Source organism: Gekko japonicus, unplaced genomic scaffold (assembly GCF_001447785.1).
Source record: "Gekko japonicus isolate JY-2015 unplaced genomic scaffold, Gekko_japonicus_V1.1 scaffold195, whole genome shotgun sequence".
Lineage (NCBI taxonomy): Eukaryota > Metazoa > Chordata > Lepidosauria > Squamata > Gekkonidae > Gekko > Gekko japonicus.
Genome location: NW_015163099.1, coordinates 226,445 through 252,115, shown reverse-complemented (window position 1 = coordinate 252,115; position 25,671 = coordinate 226,445). Strand labels below are relative to the sequence as shown.

The 25,671-nt window shown below is 40.2% G+C and overlaps 1 protein-coding gene across 1 annotated transcript in view; it reads left to right on the top strand.

Moving 5' to 3' along the window:
• Nucleotides 1-25,671, top strand: part of ROBO2 (roundabout guidance receptor 2) — a 714,921-nt gene that overhangs the window by 485,658 nt on the left and 203,592 nt on the right. Inside the window, exon 5 of the mRNA XM_015406679.1 lies at nt 2,586-2,724. Within this exon, the coding sequence (XP_015262165.1) occupies nt 2,586-2,724 (139 nt within the window). The remainder of the gene's footprint in view (nt 1-2,585; nt 2,725-25,671) is intronic.

Below are 25,671 nucleotides of genomic sequence, written 5' to 3'. Positions count from 1 at the left end.
AGTCTGTATGGACTGTCATTGAAGTAATGATAAGTATTTGTTATTTCGGCAGTAGAAAGTTTGCCTTTTTTCTAAGTGCTTAATAAGGCAGAAGAAAGTCAGTTGCTGAGTAAATCATTCTTTAAAAATAAGGAAGAAATTCATATGTATACCTCTGTCCTATTTTTAATGAATTTTTACATATTTCTTTTCTAATATTTACACCCCCATTATTTTGGTCTTGGAAATGGTTTCTACGAATACTGAAAATCAGTTCTCGCATGTCAGTCATCAAGGTCTGCACACCTCCATGCAGTGAATTTAGCTTGAGGCATCGCCTCTGGTGAAAATGAATACCACTAAGTAAGGTGGTTACTAGGAGTCCAGTGGGAAGAGCAGGGAGACCAGGACTGAAACTGTATACAGAAGACTTTTTAAAACTATGAACAGAGCTATAGATAAACACAACCAGATGAAATGGAAAAGCAGAAGTGTTTTAAAGAGATGAGTTTGGAGTTTTTATAGAAAATTTTGACTATTATCGAATAATATTAAAATATTTTTACATTAAGAATGTTTTGCTGTCTGTGAACAGCTCTTCATTTTGTATTTGGCCTGTTTTTAAAATGAGAATAGTTGTTTCAGTGCACATAGTTAAGGGCAATATTCTCAGTATTTGGTGTAAATGTGAGCGTTCTCCCTCCCCACCCATTCCTATAAAGAAGAAGAAATAGAAATCTCCCCATATTTTGTTTGTGTTAGAGAGGCATCAATTATTTAATTTATATACTACTCTTAGTATACAGTCCCAGTGTCAGTGCTGTAGTGTATGTAGCACTCCATTACAGACTATGCATTGCAACAAAATTGTCATGGACAAGAATGTAGCCTTGAGTCTGAGTTGGTCTGTACTGTTCAGAACATGTCATAGCCTTCAGTCAACCAGTTTAGTCTTGTGACTTAAATGTTAACACTCTAAGTATTTTTTTCCCTTGAGGGATATGCAAAAGTAGTATCTGAAACCAATAATATCTTCTAATAAGTTCTGTGGAACATATGCACAATTAAATAAGGAGAAAGTAACTACAAAGGCTAAGCTGTGGGTCACCAGCTTTCAAACCTAGGCAAAAGTAGGATCATATTCACTCTTATAGAAGCAATTTCTGAAAGACGTTGTTGCACTCAATAAAGGAAGTCTAAATCATAACATGGGTGTCTGAATGTGCCTATCCAATAACTAGTCACATTTATAACTTTAAGCAAAGTTTATTCAGAAGTCATAAAGGTCATAACAGCAATATTCCAAACAGTTGAGATGACTTACAACCGTGACCTATTTTATAGCCCACTTCAAAGACTTTTACTATTCACCACAGAAACAAAGTCTGGGGAAAGGATACTTTATTTACTCAGCTGAATCTTATAAAACAGCTACATTAGACCTGTTCTATATGGCTGTGATTTTAATTTACCGTATTTTTCGGACCATAAGACGCACCTGACCATAAGACGCACCTAGTTTTTAGAGGAGGAAAAACTGGAAAAAAAATATTCTGAACCCTGGGGCTGTCATTCCAGTTCCTGAACACTCCTGGCACACCCTGGGGCTGTCATTCCACTCTTGGCCCTGTCATTCCAGTTCCTGAACACTCCTGCTCCACACCGGGGCTGTCATTCCACTCTTGGCCCTGTCATTCCAGTTCCTGAACACTCCTGCTTTACAACCGTGACCTATTTTATAGCCCACTTCAAAGACTTTTACTATTCACCACAGAAACAAAGTCTGGGGAAAGGATACTTTATTTACTCAGCTGAATCTTATAAAACAGCTACATTAGACCTGTTCTATATGGCTGTGATTTTAATTTATGTGTTGAATACTGTTGACACCACCACAATTTATGGACAGAGCTCTGTAAAAAGCAAGCAATGCTTTCAAAAACTTTTTTGCTCTGGAATGAGATTTGATTAAATTCTGTTTGAAAAATACTTTTATTTCGTGTGCAGAATTAAGCCCTGTTGTTTTGTCTCCTGAGAGGTTAACATAGAAACCAAATTATGCAAGTGATTCAAATCCATTTAATCTCACGTAAAGAATGGTAATTGCATTGGCAATGGCATTCACTCTGGTCGCTCTATAGACATATAATTAACTGTTGGACATATTCAGGAAACTATCTGAGTGATAAGTAGGCAGAAAACAACAATGGAAATTACTTACACTGAGAGACCTGTAGAAATAATGCAATGGAAATAATGGCTATGTCAATTTCTGCCTCTGTGGTACCTCTACTCTGTACTTCTTGGCTTGTTTCTTTACTTGTGAGCTTTTCATTGAACTATATGTTGTAATATTTTGAGTTTTTGCTTTAATGACATATATACACTCAGAAAAAGGTGAGTCACACTTGATCCTCATAACCAGTTGAGGTGATAGCAAATAAATAAAAAAGACTTCTGAAATCCTGTCCTCTCTCAGAGATTATAGAAAACTACCGATCTACTGTTTCAGTTAGAATCCCATGCACAGACACTGTGTCTGCTGTGAATTGAATTGTTTAAATTTAATCAATCTACTTTTTAAATTTGGATTTTTTGTTTTCAAGAACGACCCACATTTCTCAGGAGACCGATTAACCAGGTGGTTTTGGAAGAAGAAACTGTAGAATTCAGATGTCAGGTACAAGGTGATCCTCAGCCCACAGTTCGTTGGAAAAAAGATGATAACGACTTGCCAAGAGGAAGGTAGGAAGAACACTAATTGTTAGTCTTCTTTCTGGATAATTCTTATTAATTTCTTAATGCAAAATGCTGTCAGTGTTTTAAAATAACTACATAAAAACACTGCATGGTTAGTAGAATGCATGCTGTAGCAGTACCTATCCTTAACTTAGTGAGCCACACTCATGTTCTTAGGATGTCAGATGAAAAATTATATGGGGCTTGTCTACCATTAATAGTTCAGTTGGGAATGAAGTTTGTCATGCAGGAATGAAAAGATTATATCCATTTATTTCTCATAATTAAGCCCTGTTGTTTTGTCTCCTGAGAGGTTAACATAGAAACCAAATTATGCAAGTGATTCAAATCCATTTAATCTCACGTAAAGAATGGTAATTGCATTGGCAATGGCATTCACTCTGGTCGCTCTATAGACATATAATTAACTGTTGGACATATTCAGGAAACTATCTGAGTGATAAGTAGGCAGAAAACAACAATGGAAATTACTTACACTGAGAGACCTGTAGAAATAATGCAATGGAAATAATGGCTATGTCAATTTCTGCCTCTGTGGTACCTCTACTCTGTACTTCTTGGCTTGTTTCTTTACTTGTGAGCTTTTCATTGAACTATATGTTGTAATATTTTGAGTTTTTGCTTTAATGACATATATACACTCAGAAAAAGGTGAGTCACACTTGATCCTCATAACCAGTTGAGGTGATAGCAAATAAATAAAAAAGACTTCTGAAATCCTGTCCTCTCTCAGAGATTATAGAAAACTACCGATCTACTGTTTCAGTTAGAATCCCATGCACAGACACTGTGTCTGCTGTGAATTGAATTGTTTAAATTTAATCAATCTACTTTTTAAATTTGGATTTTTTGTTTTCAAGAACGACCCACATTTCTCAGGAGACCGATTAACCAGGTGGTTTTGGAAGAAGAAACTGTAGAATTCAGATGTCAGGTACAAGGTGATCCTCAGCCCACAGTTCGTTGGAAAAAAGATGATAACGACTTGCCAAGAGGAAGGTAGGAAGAACACTAATTGTTAGTCTTCTTTCTGGATAATTCTTATTAATTTCTTAATGCAAAATGCTGTCAGTGTTTTAAAATAACTACATAAAAGCACTGCATGGTTAGTAGAATGCATGCTGTAGCAGTACCTATCCTTAACTTAGTGAGCCACACTCATGTTCTTAGGATGTCAGATGAAAAATTATATGGGGCTTGTCTACCATTAATAGTTCTGTTGGGAATGAAGTTTGTCATGCAGGAATGAAAAGATTATATCCAGTTATTTCTCATGGTTGTTAAAGGAACAGTGATCTAGGCTTCATTTGCACCTGATCATCTTACATGCACGTTGAAGATTTTGTGTTTGATTAACAAGCTCAGTGGAAGAAATAACAGCTTTCCAGAGCAAGATTTTTTGTTGTTGTTCTGTAGACCCACACTGAAGGCTCTATGCAATATGATTTTTGTGTAACCTGTACGGTTAGACATCAGACTGCCTTTTAAATTAACATACCACACAATATTTTATTTTCATTGGATTTACTACATCTTTGTGATGAGCTGATTTTCAAAAGACATATCCATTAAGATGGCCGTAATATAAAATTCTTTGTAGCTGATGCTTCAAAGTTAGTCTTATTTTTTTATTCTTTGTTGCTGTTTCTTTGTCAAATTTGATAATGCTTCATTTTGTGACAATTTGTTATTTGAATCAGATTGCTGTATATTTCTCAATGGATAAAATTTCAGTTTTGTAGTTTTGTTTAAATGCCTCTTATCACAGAATTTCCATTCTCAGTACTTTCCTCTCATTCCATACACTATTATGAGAAGATATCATTTTCTAAAACTGAGGTTGCATATATCTTAAAGTGATAGCCAGTTTGGTGTAGTGATTAAGTGTGCGGACTCTAATCTGGGAGAACCAGGTTTGATTCCCTATTCCTCCACTTGCATCTGCTGGATGACCTTGGGCAAGCCATAGTTCTGTTAGAGCTGTTATTGAAAGAGCAGTTTCTGTCAGAGCTCTCTCAGCCCCACCTACCTCACAGAGTATCTGTTGTGGGGAGGGGAAGGGAAAGGAATTTTAAGCTGTTCTGAGACTCCATTGGGTAGCGAAGGGCGGGGTATAAATCCAATCTCCTCTCCTGTTCCTCCTCCTCCTGAATAGAATTATCCAGCATTTCTAACTTAAAAATGTATTAAGCACAGTTTGCCTAAATTACTTTGCTTGAAAGACACAATGAACCATAGAAAAGAGACTGAATATTGATGTGCAGAGAGAGACAGAATATGTATGAATTCATTTTCAGTCTTACAATTTTGGTTGGATTAAACTATAGTTTGAAATTCTGGTTTTGTAGACAAAAGAATACAAACCATAGGTGGATTTTTTTTTTCCAGTTCAGAACCAGAACTTTAGTTTATATTCCAATTTCCAGTTACACACAAAGGGAGAAGAAGGCAGCCTGAGGACTTCCAAGACTATTTTTCCTAAAGACAAATTAAGGTTTGTCACTATAAATGAATTAAATCAAATAAAATTACATCTAAATAGAGCTGGCATATTGCCTGGCTCTCTACCATGCCATCCACTTTGAGATATGTCAGTAGGTGATAGAAGTGCAGAGTTAACTGTTTTAATTTAGTACTGTGGCTAGGATTTTTAACACTCATGAAGACTTTTCAGAGACTTGCATTAATGTAGCTTATTATAGCATACATTCCTGTCAGATAAAGAAATTTCAGTGTAACATCTCCAAACAGAAACAAAGAACTACATAGCATATCCCCTCTGTAGATAATAAACTACATAGATGTCTTTGGCAACATTGGCATGGAAATAAAAACTAAGTGTCTATGATCATGATAATGGATACTTCCATCTCCATGTGATCAAGTGGTTCATACTGAAGGCTGGTTTGTTTTCCTCCATTCGGTCATGCACCCAGGTTACATTCATGTGGGAATAATTACACATTACTTGTGTGTGTGAAATAATCTTGTAGTATTAATTTGTGACTTCCACAAACAATGATATAAACAATGCATTTCCTTGAATCTTAATAGTGAATAGGGATGGGCATGAACTGGTTAACAAACTAAAGTTCATCACAAATTTTGGCCATTTTGTGGTTTGTGAAGCAATGTTTGTGAACTGAAGAACCACCACTGACTTCCATGAATTTTAATGTGGTTCATGGAAAACAGCTGTTTGGTTTAAATGGCTTGGAGCCATTTAAACCCCTGCTTTCTTTTCCCTACGGCTTTACACAGGGCAGAAAGCAGGGTTTTCAATCTGTGTTCAACCTTAAATGGCTCACATTTACACAGGGCAGAAAGCAGGGTTTTCAACCTTAAATGGCTCACGAACTGATCAGAATTGATTCAGTTTGTGAACTGCTAGGGGATGGAGAGAGAAAGCTATAGACAGAGGAGCAGATAAATGTAGGTGGGCTGTTGGGTGGGAAGGAGTTGCCAACTCCAGGTTAAGAAATTCTGTGTTAGCAGAAAAGGAGAGTATACTAATGTCCTAAACAAAAATAAATAGAAATGATATATTTCATTATATATGATGGTCAAAATCATGAAAAGGACAAGGAATTAATGTGGGACAGGAAAAGTGTGAGGCTCTACTGTGCTCCCAGTACTCATAACCATGGGTAGAACTCTTCCAATCTGTTTCTCTAATAGTGAAGTCTGGCCCCATCTACGAGTATCTAAATCCACAGATTGGGGCCACACTGACATTAAACAGATTCTTCTGCAAAGTTAAGAGACCCCACCCCCACCCCCAGGTTTGCAGATAAATCTGAAAATGTTTTTAAAAAATACACTGGGAGCTTTAAATTTCCCTTGAAATAAAAGAGTGTTGTCTACACAAGCACAGACAAAGCACCTATGTCCCTCCTCCTCCTGTGTCAGGTGGCTTCAGGAAGCCTCAGCAGAGTCCGGGAGCCACATGGAGCTCACCAGCATCATGGAGAGGGAGCCTTGGCAAGCCTAGCAGCAAACATTGTGAGCCAGCATTAGCAACAAGATGGAAGCCTCGAAGGAGCTCACAGGTGGTAACAGTGGGAAGAAACCCTCACTGCTGTCCCCCTTGAGCCAGCAAGGAAAAAGTAGGGTGTGTGTGGGTCCTCACTATCCCCCAACTAAGCAAGGAAGGAAAGAGTAAGGCAGGGGGACAAGAGAGTCCCAGCTGCCTCCCCTACTGAGCCAGCAAGCTCGCCTTCCAAACTGGCAACTAGGAGTTGGACAGGGAGGCACAGGAGTCCTTGCTGCCACCGCCCCCACCCCCCACTGAACCAGCAGCCAAGAGATCAGGTGGGGAAGCTCAGCAGTCCTCACCCCAGTCCCTGCCGTGCTGGCAGTGTGAGAGCTGGGCCGGCAGCGGCAAAATGAGGAAGAAATATCCTCTCGTGAGTATTACAGGGAACACAGATATCCCTAGGGGTCTGAGCTATATTATCAGGTGCTTCAAACTTTGGAAAGAAAGTCAAGGTCAAAGAAAAAGAGCTGAGCAAGATCATTCATTGGCTGAGCTAAGATAATCCAACAGGAGTCCTTGCTGCCACCGCCCCCACCCCCCACTGAACCAGCAGCCAAGAGATCGGGTGGGGAAGCTCAGCAGTCCTCACCCCAGTCCCTTGCAAGGATTAAGAATATAAAATAGATAGTGGGATGTGATGCAGCTTCATTAAGAACAATATGGAAATCTATATAATTATTTTAATTAAAGGACATGTCCTTTCCTGGAGTTCCATCAGAATACTTTGGACATCTTGTTCACCATATTAATTTGGTAGTTCTATTTATTTATTTATTTACTAATTAAAATTCTAAACTGCCGTCTACAGTGCAAACAAGACTCAGGGTGGTGTACAACAATGTACAAATGACAATTTGTTATTGTATTGGCATGAATCCATCAATGTGAGGGCAGCAGCCATGCCCTTCTGGGAATGTATGAATCATCCATCAGTGTTGTCTCACAAATGAACATGTAACTATAGCCAGAGTTCAATTAAAAACAAGTGGAAATCCTAAACAGAGGGTATGAGACAAAAATTAGGTTATATTGCCAATAACTGGTCATTTTTATAGTATGAATTTTCTGAATTTTGTTTTTTCTATATCTACATTTATACATCATGAATTACTATTAACTAATTAACAGCCTGTTATGCAAAAATATTGGCATTAAAATTACAATTTAATTTTGTACAGCAAATTCTATGTTCTGGGTTGTTGCAAGATTATCATAGGAGCTGTCCATTTTGAATCTGTGGCCCAAGAGTAAAATACATTGTGAATCAAGGATAGAGGAACCTTAAGTATATTTTATTTAAATGCTCTAAAAATTATGCTTCGGTCCAAATCTACAGTGCCACAAAGGTTAGGGGAACAGTTAATCAAGTATGACTTGTGTCAAGCCAGTGAAACAGAAAAGGAAATTCTTGTGTCAACAGCTGAAATAAAAGGTTTTACCATTGAATATTTATTATTGAATATAGTTTAAATACTGTATCTTTTTGAAAAATGCAGAGCAAATCAGCATTGCAAAGGCTGAATCAAATGGTTTTGATGTCATCCTCAAAGAGTTGGGAAAATATAATCTCAGCTATCAGAACACTGTACTTCTTTGAGTGGTTTATTAATGTGGCTGGTTTTCCCCCCCTTGATGTGTGCTTGACACAAATAGGACTGGCACGTTTATAATGAAGGGCAGTGAGATCCCTAAATGATGGAGAACATCAGTAATGACTTCTAACTAAATATGGCCTGAATCAGGTCTTGAATCTTGTGCTTTACTTAGGCTTAGATCTAGAGCCATTGTTGCTTTCTGAGATGCTGTGGTATGGGGATGACATTTCTTTGGCTTAACATTTAATAAAATTTGATTAGGGTTTGTGCAGCATTTCATGTCTTCAGATTTCTAGCAAAGCCTGAGAGACCCAGCTGTATAGTCTGTAATTATATAGCAAGTGATACAGGATTTTTTTTTCCTGGGGAAGTGGAGAGATTTTCAATTACAAGTTAAAATTTATGACACACTGTAATAACTGTTTAAACCTTTTACATGGAAGAACATAGCACTGCCAGCTCTTATGAGACTGAGGTACTGAACACGTTTGTCGGTTTCCTTAAAAATACCTAAGTATTGTCTCATGGTGTGGCTTTTTTATATGCCAGTTCTGAACAGCTGGTTCAGTTCAGTAAAAATATCTTAAATGAAATTACAGTCTGTGAGTGTGAGTTGCATGTACAGATATTTTCTGATTAGATGAGTATTAGGCTAAAGAATTAAAAGAGGCAACTGTACCAGCAGGAACAAGGTGTTTGTTTAGGTGCTTCCTCTGCAGTGCAACAATGCAGGATATCATTAATACACACTTCATTGTGAAAGTGGTGTGCAATTATTGTATCATGTAATATTGAAGTGTAAGTGGCTGTGTGTTAAGAAACTGCCATTATGGAAATCCTAAGGAGCAGAATTATGCTATACCTGCTTATTATTTGTAAGAAAATACTTTCTTATTTTTCCTGCACAAAATAGCATAATAGGGATGGGTACGAACCAGCTCATCATGAATTTTGGCCCATTCATGGTTCAGGAAGCAATGTTCAAGAACTGAAGAGCCACCACAAACTTCCATGAATTTTGATGGCGTTTGTGGCATTTATTGGTGATTCACGAAGACAGAAAGCAGGAGTTTAAACGGCTCTGAGCCATTTAAACCCCTGCTTTCTGCTTTTTATGAAAAACAGCTGAGTGGTGGGGTGCTTCTTGCCAGTCAGCTGTTTGGTTTAAATGGCTCAGAGCCATTTACCACTGCTTTCTGCTCCCTGTGAAGAGCGTGCGGTGGGGAACAGAAACCAGAGGTTTAAATGGCTTGAAGCCGTTTCACACCCTGCTTTCTGCTCTCCACCAAAAGTGGCAGGGAGCAGAAAGCATGGGATGAAATGGCTCACAAACTGATATGAACCAGTTGTGTTCATTTGGGAAATTTGGTGAAGACAGATATTCTGAAAGTAAAGTAATTAATTTTAAACACATATTGTCTGTCCTGAAAACAGATATCTCTGAATACTACAAATGGATATCAAAACCACTTCTACAATACTTAGAATGTGCACACATGCACATACTCATACATACTCAAATTCACTATCACAGAGGGGGATGAGGACTGAGTATTACAAGCCTGCCTGCCTGCAGTTACATCACAGAGACACAGTAATTTATGCATGTGCAAACTGCATATTGCTTTTTTCAATTTTTCCTTTCACAGAAATGGAATCTATACAGGTACAGTATGCATAGGTACTTTACTCACATTGGGAAAATGAACATGGGCAGTGGTGTTAGCACACTCAATAATGGGTGGCGTGTCAGCCGCTGTACCTAGCTGGTTTAGGATGCATCAGGATGGCATGTGTCAGCCAAGAGCAGACCACGTTGGAGCCTTCTGCCAATGCTTGAACTGAAGCTGGGGCCAAAGCTGGAACAGGGAACTGAGATGTGTGGGATGGGCTGATATTCAGAATGTCCCAGGTTCAATATTTATTTATTTATTCACATTATTTATAGTCCGCCTTTCTCACCGGGACTCAAGGGGGATTACACATAGTGAGTCAGCGCAATCACAGACATTCCCAGTATCTCTGGTAAAAAGGATCAGATAGTAGGTGACCTCTCTATGAGATGCTGAATAGTCAGTTCCAGTCTGAGTAGCCAGTATTTATCTTGATAGGCCAGTTGTTTGATTCAGTATAAGGTAGTGTGGATGTGTGTTCATGTGTCCACAAGGAGGCACCAGAGTCTAGAGAACTAGAAAATGCCCTGTCCAGGGCTGTAACAAAAGTTGGTTTGTAAGAGATGTTGAACCAGCAAAGGTTGATTTTCATTTTTATAAAGGGAACTGATGGCCTATTCTTTATGGTAGCCAGAATAGCTCCCTGTTCTGGCCACAGCTTAGAGAGTTATGTCTTCCTCCCAAGGGCAAGTGGAGTGCGAAAGGCCCTAGACTGCCAAGGTTGTGTTTCTCTGCCTGATCCAGACTTTGGCTCTGGCTGTATGCCTCCATTGTTCCTGGGATCCTGGGGAACATTTCAGAGAAATGGGGGGGGGGGAGTAAAGGAACACTCTGAGGTAATGGGGACTATGGATGGGTTCATGTCTACCAAGGAATCTTTCTTGTCCTCCAAGAAGTTTTCTGATGACAGGCTGAAGAAAGTCATGACATGGTGTAAGGCTAGTATGCTTAGTCACATCCCCCCTCTACAAATATTGATCCTGGGTCCAAAAGGTCTTGTGTGAGGTATATCATTATCAGCTGCTATAGAATACAATGCAGTTCTTTAGTTAGCTGCATGGAAAACATTTAAATGGTACTGAAGAAGCTTCAGATTGTGCCACTTAGTATTTAGGCATTTCTCAAAGAACAGGTGGGTTTTTTTTGGGGGGGGGGTTGTATTTTTGTGTTTGTGTGTGTGTGCGCGCGACTCCTACTGGGGCATGGAGGATGGTCAGAGAAGTGGCTTGATAGCCTGCTTCTGGCCTCCCAGCCCTGGTAATATCTGAAGGTCTCCCATCCAAATACTTATCAGTGTCAATCCTGCTTAGCTTCCAAGATCTGACAAGACGGCTTGCCTGGGCTATCCAGGTCAGGGCTCAAAGAACAGGTTTTGATCCTTACAGTCTTAAGATCTTTGTGAAACATTTACTCTTGTATGATCTCTACACAAGTGTGTGTTAAGATGTTTGAATGTGGCCTTTTCTGGGTATCTTTGCTGTTAAGAGGTAAAACTGGAGACCATAAGGTGCATGGCAACAACTTCTTTGATAGCCAGGACTTTCAGACTGTGGAGTTTATGTAAAGACGATATTCTACTGTTGTAGTTCAGTTGCACAGTCGAGTCTGACTCTTTGCGACCCCATGGACAAGATCATGCCAGGCACCCCTGTCTTCTGCCGTCCTCTGAAGTTTGCTCAATTTTATGTTTGTTGCATCTATGACACTGTCTAACCATCTCATCCTTTGCCGTCCCCGTCTTCTTTGACCTTCAATCTTTCCCAGCATCAGGGTCTTCTCCAGTGAGTACTCCCTTCTCATTTGGTGGCCAAAGTATTTGAGCTTCAGTTTCATTATCTGGCCTTCCAGGGAACAGTCAGGGTTGATTTCTTTTAGGATTGACTGATTTGATCTTCTTGCAGTCCAAGGGACTCTCAAGAGTCTTCTCCAGCACCATAGTTCAAAAAAATCTATTCTCCAGCGCTCGGCCTTCCTTATAGTCCAACTCTCGCTTTTATCTACTACTCACTGTTAATACTTCTATTATGTTACAGTTGTTTTACAATTGCCACTATTTGATTATTTGAACTGATAAGCTCTCGGCTGAGCGCAAAAGGGTAATACAATTATAGGAGTCTCACTGTTGCTCATATTGTGCAGTCTGTCCTGAAGAAACAGGAATGTATGAGAAGCAGGACCACCCATTTAAGCCCTAAGAAGCCAGCTCAGGCTTTCAGAATTCTTTTAAAAAGTACCCAAGAAACTGTATAAATCAGATTTGTTTTATGTCAAGGATCTACTAGGAATGAACATTTATATTCCATGGATGGAATGCTTAGGCGTCTAACCGGAGCTTCTATGAGACGCAACCAAGGGGAAAATGACCTTTCAATGAAATATGAGTTAATAATGGTATAATGCTATGTGCTTTGGTCAAATTAATAACATCACAGATTGTAAGTAAATGCAGCCTTATGTGTATTGCAAATTAATTAGAAACAAGACTTTTCTCTCTGTGGCGTGAGGGATCTAATCCTTGATTACATCAGCAGATTTTCAGTTTTAATTAATAACAATTAACTTTCTTAAATAAAAGGACAGGAGGGAAAAGGAGGTTTCTGATATTAAGCATAGTACTTTCATTTTCCTCTCCACTGAAATCTGTTGTGTTTTCTATTTTCCTATGCTACCTATCAAGAGAGATTAACTCCATTTATGCAAAGCATAGGGGAGATAACAGGATGTTCTTAACTTGTCAATGAAAGAAAAGGGGCAAGTGTATTATTTGTAAATTTATGTCTGGAGAAGTTATTGGCAGTCTCTAGTTTATTCTGGCATCTAGTTTTTGATACATTATGGTGTGCAGTTGGGCTTATTTATTTAATTCAGTAAATAAAATACATAGGTAGTGTGTTATCCAGGGTATTCAATGAAGTTTAGAAGGCAGTACTTAATTTACAGAATTAACAAAGTTAATTACCTTAAAATCAGCAAACAATCTGGTCAGTTCTTATCTCATACTAGCAACTCTTGGACTCTGTTTGAAAAGTAAAATGGCCAGCAATTGTTTTTCTCATTTTCTTTCAAAGAGAATTCATTGTCTGTGATATTTGCTGAATGTCCTCCTGAGACTTATAAAGAATAGTTTAGAGATGTAAAGAGTAGTTTAGTCTCCACTGGAATTAATTTGATGCCATCTTAATTGTATTTGGGATGAGGATCCCACATTTGTATACTTATGTTTGATCAAAGTATTTTACATTGACATTCTATAGTAATAATTTTCAGGTTTTGCTGATCAACATACTAGGTTTAGACATAACAGCAAACTGATTCCCCACTATATGAAAGACTCCACAAATTCCTCACACAAATTCCTCACACTGTGTTTTTCTCTTGTCTTCTTATTGCCCAAGGTCAAATTGTTACACATCTTCTAGGTTCATAGCAAACCATACATCAGGGTCTCTGAATCAGCACATTATGGTTTGTACTTCTTTTTTTAGGATATTTCTATGGCGCACTCCAGAGTCCTGCTGTAAGTGACTTACAATTAAGACTTTGTTACAATATTAAAAATAAGTCATTAAAAACAGGCAATTAGATATAAACAACATAAAAATTGTCCCTAAAACAAAAACAGAAAATTAAAAAGACAAGTAATCAGTATGGATCAGTAATCAGTATGGATCTTTCAGCAGGGAAGTGATACAATCCCCATAATTAACCCCCACCAGTAGACTGGCTGCAGTATTTTTGCAGAATTCAGGTTGAAGCTACAATGCATTTTGAGCACCTGTAGAAGAACAGAGGGATATAAATGCAGCAAATTAATTTAGCCTCATCCTGTTTTAAGCTAGTGACTTGCTCAAAGCTATCTCATAACCTCAATTTATTTTTATTAGAGATAGATGTACTGGCTATAAAAGCAAGATTTTCAAATCTCCATGTTATTTTTTTCTGGTTGTCTATTTTGCTGTTCCGTCACTATTCTGTTTTCAATAGCATTCTTATTTTAGACATACCTGTCTTCCATACTTTCAGTGTATTATGAGCTCTTCCCTCCAAGGCTATAGGTGGGGGGAGAGAGGGAAGGGAAGAGGAGAAGCTGGCCTCCAAATAGCTGATGCCATTATTATTTTTAAGGGCTCATTATTCCCTAGGTCTACCATCCCTAGGGGACTTCCAGAGGAGCTTGTCTGCCTGCCATTTTCCAGCTGTGGAGATAGACTCTGCCACTTCCAATATGGGCAGTGGCAGGTTCAGTCCCTTCCCTTTTAGTAAAGGGCCATGAGGGAGACCAGATCTACCCAACCATCATTTGTTAGTTTGTGTCTTCCCTTCAGGGCTGTAGCTAGTGGTGGGGCATTGGGGGCAGCACCTCCTATTACATTTAAGAACATAAGAACATAAGAGAAGCCAATGTTGTATCAGGCCAGTTTGGTGTAGTGGTTAAGTGTGCGGACTCTAATCTGGGAGAACCGGGTTTGATTCCCCACTCCTCCACTTGCACCTGCTGATGTGACCTTGGGTCAGTCACAAGCTCTGGCACAGCTGTCCTTGAAAAAGAGCAGTTTGTGTCAGAGTTCTCTCAGCCCCACCCACCTCACAGGGTATCTGTTGTGGGGAGAGGAAGGGAAAGGAGTTTGTTAGCCGCTCTGAGACTCCAAGTGAAGGGCGGCGGTATAAATCCAATCTCTTCTTCTTCATCATCTAATCCAACACTCTGTCACACGGTGGCCAAAAATACCAGGTGAAATCAGGAGGTCCAGCAGTGGAGCCAGGACACTAGAAGCCCTCCCACTGTTGCCCCCCCCCAAGCACCAAGAATCCAGTGCATCACTTGCCCCAGCCTGAGAGTTTCTATCTATCCCTTGTGGCTAATAACCACTGATGGACATCTGCTCCACATGCTTATCTAATCCCCTCTTTAATTCCATGTGTTAATCACTCTTTGGCTGAAGAAGTACTTCATTTTATCTGTTCTAACTTGACTGCTTGGCAATTTTATTGAGTGCCCACGAGTTCTTGTATTGTGAGAAAGGGAGAAAAGTACTTATTTCTCTACCTGCTCTATCCCATGCATAATCTTATAAACCTCAATCATGTCACCCCTCAGCCGTCATTTCTCCAAGCTAAAGAGCCCTAAGCACTTTAACCTTTCTTCATAGGGAAAGTGTTCCAACCCTTTTATAATTCTAGTTGCCCTTTTCTGCACTTTTTTCAGTGCTATAATATCTTTTTTGAGGTGTGGTGACCAGAACTGGACACAGTACTCCAAATAAGGTCATATCATCGATTTATACAGGGGCATTATGATACTGGCTGACAGGGCTCTTTTTGTAGCAGGAACTCCTTTGCACATTAGGCAACACACCCCTAATGTCTAGGTCACAAGCTAAACATGAGCCTGCAGTGCAATGTGACTGCGAAGAAAGCTAATGCAATCTTAGGACGCATTAACAGAAGCATTGTGTCTAGATCACAGGACGTGGTAGTTCCGCTCTATTCTGCTATGGCTAGGCCTCACCTGGAGTACTGTGTCGAGTTTTGGGCACCACATTTTAGGAAGGATGTTGACAAGCTCGAGTGTGTCCAGAAGAGGGCAACCAGGATGGTGAGAGGGTTGGAATCCAGATCTTATGAGGAAAGGCTGAAAGAGTTGGGTATGTTTAGCCCGGGAAAGAGAAGCCTGGGACATGATTGCAGTCTTCAAGTATTTGAAGGGCTGTCATGTAGAAGATGGAGCAGATCTATTCTCTCTTGCTCCAGATTGCAAACTAAAGCTAATGGATGGAAATTACAAGGGAGTCGTTAATGGCTAAATATCAGGAGAAACTTCCTAAGTGTAAGAGTGGTTGAGCAGTAGAACAGACTGCCTTGGGAGGTGGTGGATGCTCCTTCGCTGGACGTTTTAAAGTGGAGGCTGAACGACATTGTAGGGCTATCTTTCGGCTATGCTCCTGCAGAGTGCAGGGGGTTGGACTAGATGACCTGCAAGGTACCTTCCAACTCTAACATTCTGTGATTCTATGATTCGATGATACATTAATTGCCATCCTGCAGGTCATTTTCTCCAATAGTCTAGACTTTTTTTCTTCCTTTCCTTGCACCCAGCTCGGCCAGATCTTGCAAAGCAGTAATTAGGCACAATTAGATTAGGGTGTTACCACAAGATTTTAAAAAGTTATCTCTCTTAATTTCTTTTACTCTTTTCCAAACTTTTGTCATTCATTTCTGTCTCCCTTCACCTAATTTTTCTGCTCCCCTCCCCACCTTATTTTCACTTCTTGGTCTCAAGACCTTCTCATCCTATCCTTGGTGACAGAATGTATTTTAGAGTAGTATAGAAGCAAACCTTTGTTAATATTATGAACAGAAGTCACTGGGGTTGCTGGACACTGTACCTTGCACTGGTTCTGCTGGGCATCCAATCCCCCTTTGCTTGAACAGTGATTCTGTGCTTGACATCAGTCCTGTTGAGCTTGCATTGCCATAATGGCACTGAGTTCTACTGGGTACCCTGTGATTGCACTGGTACTGCTGGGTATTCTGTACATTGCATTGGTTCTGCTGAGCTTGCAAAACGCCCCCCCCTTCATTTTCTGCTACAGAGATTCTCTGGTTTGACTAATCCTTTGTAAACAATGGAGGATGGGGGCACCTTCTTTGAGAGGTAGTATGTTTCTTAACATCCAGTTAGTGAAGCTTGTGATCCCTATTTTGTGATGATTTGGCTAGTATTAGTTAGTAAAAGATAGTATAAAGGCAGACTCCTAGCTCTCAAGAATGTCTTGTAGGTGTTTGGAATGGCCATCTCTTAGCCTTCAAAATGGAGAACAGAAACCCTCCCAAGTGTCTTCTCAGAACACAAGTGGTGTGATGGATTTTTTTTTGGGGGGGGGGGGCATCAAGTCACAGTGGCATATCTAGTATATTTGGCTCTCGGGGCAGATAATTTTTAATACTCCCCTCCTCTACTTTTCCCACCGAGTCACAGCTGACTTATGGCAACCCTGTAGGGATTTCAAAGCTAGAGACATTGGGAGGTAGTTTGCCATTGCCTGCCTCCACATTGGCCCGGCTTAACTTCTGAGATCTGACGAGATCAGGCTATCCTGGGGCTGTCCAGGTCAGGGCTAGACTGAAGGTAATGTGACTGGCCCAAGGTCACCCAGCAAGCTTCCATGGCACAAGTGGGCATTTGAACCTGGATTTCGCAGATCCTCGTCTGTCACTTTAACCACTACACCATGCTGGCTGTCATGATGGAACAACGTGTTGTAATTTGTTTTTGTTTTTTTACTAGCATGATTATATGGTTAAATAAAAGTTAAGTAAAGTTAAATGTGAAGTTAAATCAAAGAAAATTCTCACTTTCTGTGTTGCTTTTCTGGCCATTATTATTATTTCATTATTATTACTGAAAATAATTTTGTTGTTTTGAGGAGGGGCCTTGACCTGGATAGCCTCAGGAAAAAAAAGAAATGAAAAAAAGAGGAGGGGGGTGTTAAAAAATTATCTGCCCAGGGCACCAAATAGGCTAGGTTCGCCACTGCTATGAGATGTCATTGGGGTGAACCAACCCAGATGCTCTCTGTCCTTGATCCATCCCCTCTTGCTCTCCTTCCCTCCCTTTGAGCTTGCTGTTCTGCAGTGCACTACCCACAACCATTTATATGGATCTGTAAATAGGAATAAATCCAAAATATGCCAGCATGTTGCTCTTGTTTGAAATTGGGCATGTGTGTTGGCTGAAACAAATCCAGAAATTAGTTCAAATGATTACTTGGCTTTTGGAATATGTCTGCAAATTCAGAAAAGATGTGATTATGCCTGTAACAGTTTATTTCTGGATTTTGGCAGTAGCTCTAATTTCCATGGAACATTTCCACATAAAGCACTTTGTTTTGCATCCTATCAAATAGCTTGACAGGCCCTGGGGATAGCTTTAGGATCAATTCAAAATTCCATTCACTTTAATATAGTCAGGAATGTCATTCAAGAAAAGTGGAAATAAAGGTAATTTTGATTTTGAAAAATCTAGTGCTCCAAAGTAGTGTATAGCTTGAGTTCCTGTGTCTAAACTACATCTAAGCACTATAGATTAGCTTGCTTTGTTTCATACATTGTTTGACCTACCAGTGGTAATGGTGTTGACACAATTAAGTTTTCTATTTTTACTCCAAGTAAAATACAAAGCTCTTTCCCCTCACTTTGTCACAGCTGGTTACCAATTAATCTCAATTCACGGTACAGTGATGATAGCACATGTTGTCCAAGGGCCAGATCCGATTGGGTCACATTTTTCAGCAGTGCTTCATATCAATGGGGGGGAAATTGTCTCTATGGCAAGGACTGCAGGCACACTACTGTACAACTGTCATTAATCAAAGCAACAGCAAAGAATGCATTCATATGAGCCAGAGGCTGCCAGATTTCCAAATCAGAATCACCCCATTTCTACAAGGATTTCATAACCAGTAATGTTGTTTCATCAGCTCTCCTTTTCCCATGGTTAATGGAAAGCAGATATAGTGCAGCCATTACTTCAGAACAGGAATAATTTTTATGTGGTATTTTACAGTTGTTTTTAGTACTACACATAGTTCAATTAAGACATTTTAAGATACTTTTTTATGCTTATGCTGAGATTTTGGAACAAGCTATACATTTTTAAACCACTCAGCACTATGTCTGTTATACAAAATAAATAACCTTTTTAAGGAGTTGATGCAACACTGTACTTTGTAATTATACTTAGGATTCAGTGATTTCAGTGGGCTTAGCCTGGAGCAACTCTCATACAGGTATCAAAAACTGTTTAAACAGCAAACAAAAAGCTGGAGATCAGAGAAATCCTTATTTCTGGGGGAAATATTGAATGTATTGTATATTACATGACATTTGGGGAACAAACAGCTATTTTAAACAATAGATATCATGACTACAAAGTGCATTTAAACAAATGAGGCATTTATTGTGAGCATATTAGTAAACATATAACTAGTATGGAACTAGTATATTACCTGTGTATCATTACTGCAAACACTACCATGTGAAAACCTTAAGGAATGAAGGACAGATTAATGACAACATCTGTTTCCATAAATGTGATTATTATCAGTAGTATTCATTTTTTTTAGAATTTCTTTAGTGCACAAGTAAAAAGCTAAACAGGCACTATATACTTGAAACTTTAGTGTTAGAAATTTAGAAGCAGTGTTAGATGGTACATTTTGAATAATGGGGTTCCAATTCCCCCAATGGGGGTGGAGGTTTACCCGCTTTCATGGCCCCTGATCCACTGGCTCTGATCCAGACAGTGGGGGAACCCCGCCACCAAAGAGCCTCATGTGTGCTAACATGCCTGGCACAATGAAGTCACCTGGCGGTGACATCGTCACACCAGGCACTTTGCAGAAGGGACGATAGATGAAGGGATTTGAACCAGAGTTTCTCCAAGCCTAATTAAACACTAGAACCAGCATACCACACTTGGTTTCTGACAAGGACGTGATAAATTGCGGAGTGGAGAACCTTTAGATATAAGAGATCCTTGTTGTGTGGCCTTTCCTTCAGGGCCAGATTTAGATGAAGAGAGGCCCTAGGCTACTCCACTTGTGAGGCCCCTCCAAATCCCCCACCCTCACGACTAGAAAAAAATGGAAGAGTGTTATAAACAAAATTGAGTGAAGCCAAGGATGATGACGGGTATTTAAAATTCTGCAATTCACAATTTCTCCTCTAAAGGACATAAGATGTTATTGTTAAATACCATAGTGATTGAAAAAAATGCATACATGTTAAAATTAACACTAAAAACATTTGCAATAACTGAACTTGTGTTAGCTTGAAGCCTGGTCTCCCCCTTCCCATTGTCAGAGTACGAATGACTGAGGGCACCAGTGATAGCACTGTAACTTTCCAAACAGCTTCTGTGGCTTTTGTGTGTGCATCCCACCTAGTGTCTGACAAATATTTAATCACTTTAGACTGAGGTGGCAAAAATGATTTTAGGACTGCCCATATCTTTGTGAAGGATGAAAAGAAGGTATAAATTTCATTGATAATGTCAAAACAGTTCACTGCATCAAGGCAGCAATCCACAGCTCAACGCCCCACCAGATTTAAAGAGTGACCTGCGCATGGAATAAATCTTGCAAATTGGGTTTTTTGATGATTTTTGCCGCATACCGTTGTACTTACCAGCCATGTTGGTAGCGTTGTCATAAAATTGCCCACGGTATTTTGTAAAGTCAATTTCAAGCTCAGTAGTGAAATAGTTGAACACTAACTCAGCCATGTTTTCTCCTGAGTGGTCTTTTAGCTCAAGGAAAGTTAAAAATCTCTCAGTTGGCAAACCATCTTCAGGTGATATATATCTGATAATTAAAGTCAACTGATCAGTATGTGAAATGTCAGGAGTGGAATGTACTGAAAAGCTGAAATATCCAGCCTTTCTCACATCAGCCAGAATTGCATCCTTAACTTTCTTTGCCATGAGTTGAATCATTTCCTCACATACAGTTTTTGACAAATAAGAGGGATTGCCTGATCCAGAATGTCTGTACCGATTGATATGAGCAAGTAAAAATGGATCAAATTTTGCCAGTAGTTCTAAAAGACCAAGACAATTGCCATTATTTGGAGATCCAAAGTGTTCATTGTCTCCTATGAATGGTAAGCCTCGTTCTACAAGACTGCATATTACAGCAATAATTATCTCCATGACATGCCACCAGTACTGCTGTTCTGCTTTTATTTGTTCCCCTAGCTTGGAAGTTAACGTTTGCCCTCGCTTCCTTAGGTAGGCCAACATGGCATTCCTATGCTTCTCTGAGTTTTCATGCGTTTGGATAAGATGGGGGTTTTGCCAGTCATCAAACCCTTCAGTAGCTAAAGCTGTGGAAGAAGATGCAAGGTTTGGAAAGAGTTTACAAACAAAGCAATAAATCCGGCCTTTTGAGGGAGAATATACAAGCCACTCTTGGCTATATGTTTCCCCATTTGCTTTTGTTGAATAAAAAAGAGCTTTTGTGTAAAATGCCAGCCTGGATGATTCAGAAGATGGAATTAAGATTGCTGGGGAAAACATCAACAACCTCAGATATGCAGACGATACCACTCTAATGGCAGAAAGTGAAGAGTACCTAAAGAGCCTCTTGCTAAGTATAAAAGAGGAGAGCGCAAAGGTTGGCTTGAAACTCAGCATAAAAAAAACTAAGATCATGGCATCCGGCCCCATCACTCCTTGGCAAATAGAAGGAGAAGTCGTGGAAGCAGTGACAGACTTCACATTCCTGGGATCTAAAATCACTGCAGATGGTGACTGCAGCCATGAAATTAAAAAGATGCCTGCTCCTTGGGAGGAAAGCGATGGCAAAACTTGACAGCATAATAAAAAGTAGAGACATCACCCTGCCAACAAAAGTCCGTTTGGCAAAGCAATAGTATTCCCAGTAGTATTGTATGGCTGTGAGAGTTGGACTATAAGGAAGGCTGAGCGCCGAAGAATAGATTATTTTGAGTTATGGTGCTGGAGAAGACTCTTGAGAGTCCCCTGGACTGCAAGAAGATCAAATCAGTCAATCATAAAGGAAATCAACCCTGACTGTTCCCTGGAAGGCCAGATACTGAAGCTGAAGCTGAAATACTTTGGCCACCAAATGAGAAGGGAGCATTCACTGGAGAAGACCCTGATGCTGGGAAAGATTGAAGGTCAAAGAAGACGGAGACAGCAAAGGATGAGATGGTTAGACAGTGTCATAGATGCAACGAACATGAAATTAAGCAATCTCCGGAGCATGATGGAATACAGGAGGGTGTGGTATGATGTGGTCCATGGGGTCGCGAAGAGTCAGACTCGACTGTGTGACTGAACAACAATAAACAACAACACAAAACTCAGAACAACCCTCTCCCCCCCCAGGACTTAACCAGTTTCTTATCTCACTATATAGGCTAATCTCATTCAGTCCTTACATCTGTATTCTCACCATACATCCTCTTTATTTTATTGTATTTCTTATTTGGAGTAGTAGACTGGAAGTGTGATTTTAATGTAATGTGATGAGTAGTAGAATGTAATGTAATTTGGAATGGTAGATTGCAGTGTATTTCTCTGGTCTGGTAACAGAGGAGTCATAACACTGCACAACTAATCACTCCAAATTAAAGCAAGGATGCTGTTAGTTACCTCCATGCTTGAGAGGAGATGGATGGAGTGTAACAACAGTCTCAGTTGATTACTCTCAGCATTCCACAATTAAGAAGGGTACATTTACACATCAATCTATTTTGATATATTTATTTGCTTTACTATGTTTTCCCCTTGAATCAAATCCAGACAAATGGTGACCATTATGTTGTATGCTAATTAGCGGCTCACCCTCTACCTATATGTTGTTGTTGTTGTTGTTCAGTCGCACAGTCGAGTCCGACTCTTTGTGACCCCATGGACCAGATCCCGCCAGGCCTTCCTGTCTTCCGCCTACTGCCTATATGTATGGGCTGGTAACTTCATTTCAGTGTATCTGAAGGATGTGTGCTGTACATGAAAGCTTGAATAAAACTTTGTTGGTCTTAAAGGTGCCACTGAAGTCGAATTTTGTTCTTCAGCAAGTAGGGTTGCCATTCCCCAGTTCTGAGTGGAGGATCCCCTGGTTTTGGGGGCTTTTACCCGCCACTGGCCAGCTGGCCAGCAGAGGATACCCCACCCCCAAACAGAGACTTCCCCAATGCACTTACATCACATGGAAGTGATGTCATGTGTTGGGGGCATCATGTGGCAACGCTCTGGTTTTGGGGCAAAACTCTATGGTTTGATGATGATTTTACCATAGACGTTTGCCCCCAAAACAAGAGTGCCATCATGCATCGTCCCCGACGTCATCACGTTGTTCTGCCCTGCTCCTGGAAAGTTCCCTCCCAGCCCCCCTCCAGCTCCCGTTGACATCGGACTTGGCAACCGTATCAGCAAAAGTCAGTAAGAGTGAAAAGGAATTTTTGTGCTTTAGTGTGCTTGTGTGCCAAAGAAATGCCCCAACTCCTTTCAAGGACTCTGTATTAAGCCGTAATGGAAGTCATATGGCCTTGAGCTATGATTGTCTTCAGTGTACTAAGTAAGGTAGATTGAATGGATTAGTAGTGTTCCACCCAGAGCAGTTAAACAGGATGTGCCTTTCATTTCCACTCCCCATTAGCCACCTGCATGTATAAATGGAACCTTCTATTTCACACTGTTCCTTTGCTGCTGCACAGCAAATTCAGAGCCAATTATCTTCCAGCCTCTTATATGCCTGCCTCACCTGTCATAGATTATCGCTGAACCATGATGACTTGTGGGGGCAGTGTGAGTGGAACAGATGACTAAGAGGCACTACGTCAATTCTTCAGGAGACCAGATGGTTGCAATATCCTGCGAGTCTTCTCTACATTGGCTGCTTGTTAGATAGCATGCCATTTCAGGGTGGTCTAGAAGGCCACTGATAATGTGGCTGGCTAGAATGCAATGAGCTGTTGTTGCTTCTGAAAAATAGCTGCTGATTTGACTACTTCAGGGACACATTTGCTCTTCCGTCATCACACTAGTACTTAAGATTATAGTTGCAACCAGCTCTCTGCCCCAGCATGCCAAATAAATAGCTTGTTCAGCCACCATTGTATGATTGACGGGTGTGAACATAAAGTCTGCTGAGGTTTACCAGGCAGCTGGCTGGCATGCCAGGACCAGCACAACGGTCAGATGGAGTGGGAATGAATCAGCTGCAGCCCAAAGCTGATAGCAGAGTCATGCCCCAGATTGTCTGCATTAAAGTTCAAATTAGCTATGCCTGTCTAGGTTTATCACAGCCATTTTATGACTTTTTAAGGGCTGGGAAACATGCCTCTGGAAACAAATAAGTTTTTTGATCTGCAGTTTTGTATTCCTGCTTCCATATTCTAAATGTGTGTGTATTAAGTACTGTCAAGTCATTGCTGACTTATGGTAATGCCATATGGTTTTCAAGGCAAAATGTATTCTAGGGTTGCCAGCCCTGGATTGGAAAATAACTGGAGATTGGGGGGGGGTGGAGCCTGGGGAGAGTAGGGCTTGGGGAAGGGAGGGACCTCAGCAGGGTATAATGCCATAACTCTCCAAAGCAGCCATTTTCTCCAGGGGAACTGATCTTGGTTGTCTGGATATGAATTGTAATACCAGGAGATCTCCAAGTGACACCTGGAGGTGGACGGCCCTAATACATTCAGAGGTGGTTCGCCATTGCCTTCCTTTGCATAGTGACCCTGGGATTCCTTGGCAGTCTCCCATCTGAATACTAACCAGGGCTGTTCTTGCTTAGGTTCCAGGATCTGATGAGATCAGCCTAGCCTGCACCATTCAGGTCAGGGCCCATATTTTAAACACTAAGGTAGAAATCTCAGTGTATCAGTATGGTAGAGAAGAAAACATAGGTCTCGATTCTCAGGCCTGGTTCAAACGTAATGTGAAACCATGGTTTAATTTAACTTGCCATAATTAATTGGTCATAATTAATTAATGCAGACAATTACACTAACTATGGGTTAGTTAGGATTCCTTAAAACAAGTTTTGAATCCAGGATGTGAAGCTGGTTTATTATCCACAGTTTTTTGTTATCTACAAACATGGTATCATGGGTTAATTCCTGCCAGTGCTCCATGGCTGTCATAGCTACAGGGACATTTGGCAAGAGTGGCTCAAAAATGTTCTGTCTTTTGGTGCCTGTCACTAGCACTTCTCCACATTCACTTTCATGTCTTCCTACTCTTAAAGGTACAGGGACATTGTAATTCTCACTCCATCATTACACATAGCAATCAAAAGAAGGTTGTCTTGTTATGTCCCCAAAGCACGGTTGTGGAAAGGCAGATCTGGAGCTCAATCCCACATAGTTGTCTCACTGCTTCTGAGATGTAAGGCTGGCTGTGCCAGCATGTTGTAGGGCAGGCTTGGAAGCTGCGGTACTGCCAGACATACATGTGATATGCTGTTACCCATGATACCATGTTTGTACGTAACAAGAAACTTTTGTTAATCCTTGAATTCCTCAGGGATCTGCTCTGGGACCTGTTTTGTTCAACATCTTTATCAATGATTTGGATGAAGGGATAGAGGGAATGCTTATTAAATTTGCAGATGATACTAAATCAGGAGGGGTAGCAAATACAGTAGAAGACAGAGTCAGGTTACAGGATGATCTTGACAGGCTGGGAAACTGGGCTAAAAGAAATTTAATGAATTTCAATGGTGATAAATGTAAAGTTCTGCATTTAGGTAGGAAAAATTAAATGCATAATTATAGGTTGGGGGAGACTTGTCTTGGCAATATTACGTGTGAAAAGGATCTAGGGGTCTAAGTAGACCATACACTGAACCTGAGTCAGCAGTGTGATGTGGCTGCTAAAAAGGCAAATGAGATTTTGGGCTGTATCAACAGAAGTACAGTGTCCAGATCACAAGATGTGATGGTACCACTTTACTCTGCTCTGCTTAGACCTCACCTAGAATATTGTGTTCAGTTTTGGACACCACAATTTAAGAAGGATATAGACAAGCTGGAACATGTCCAGAGGAGAGCAACGAAGATAGTGAGGGGCAGGGGTCATTTCGTAGAAAAAGAGCTTGGG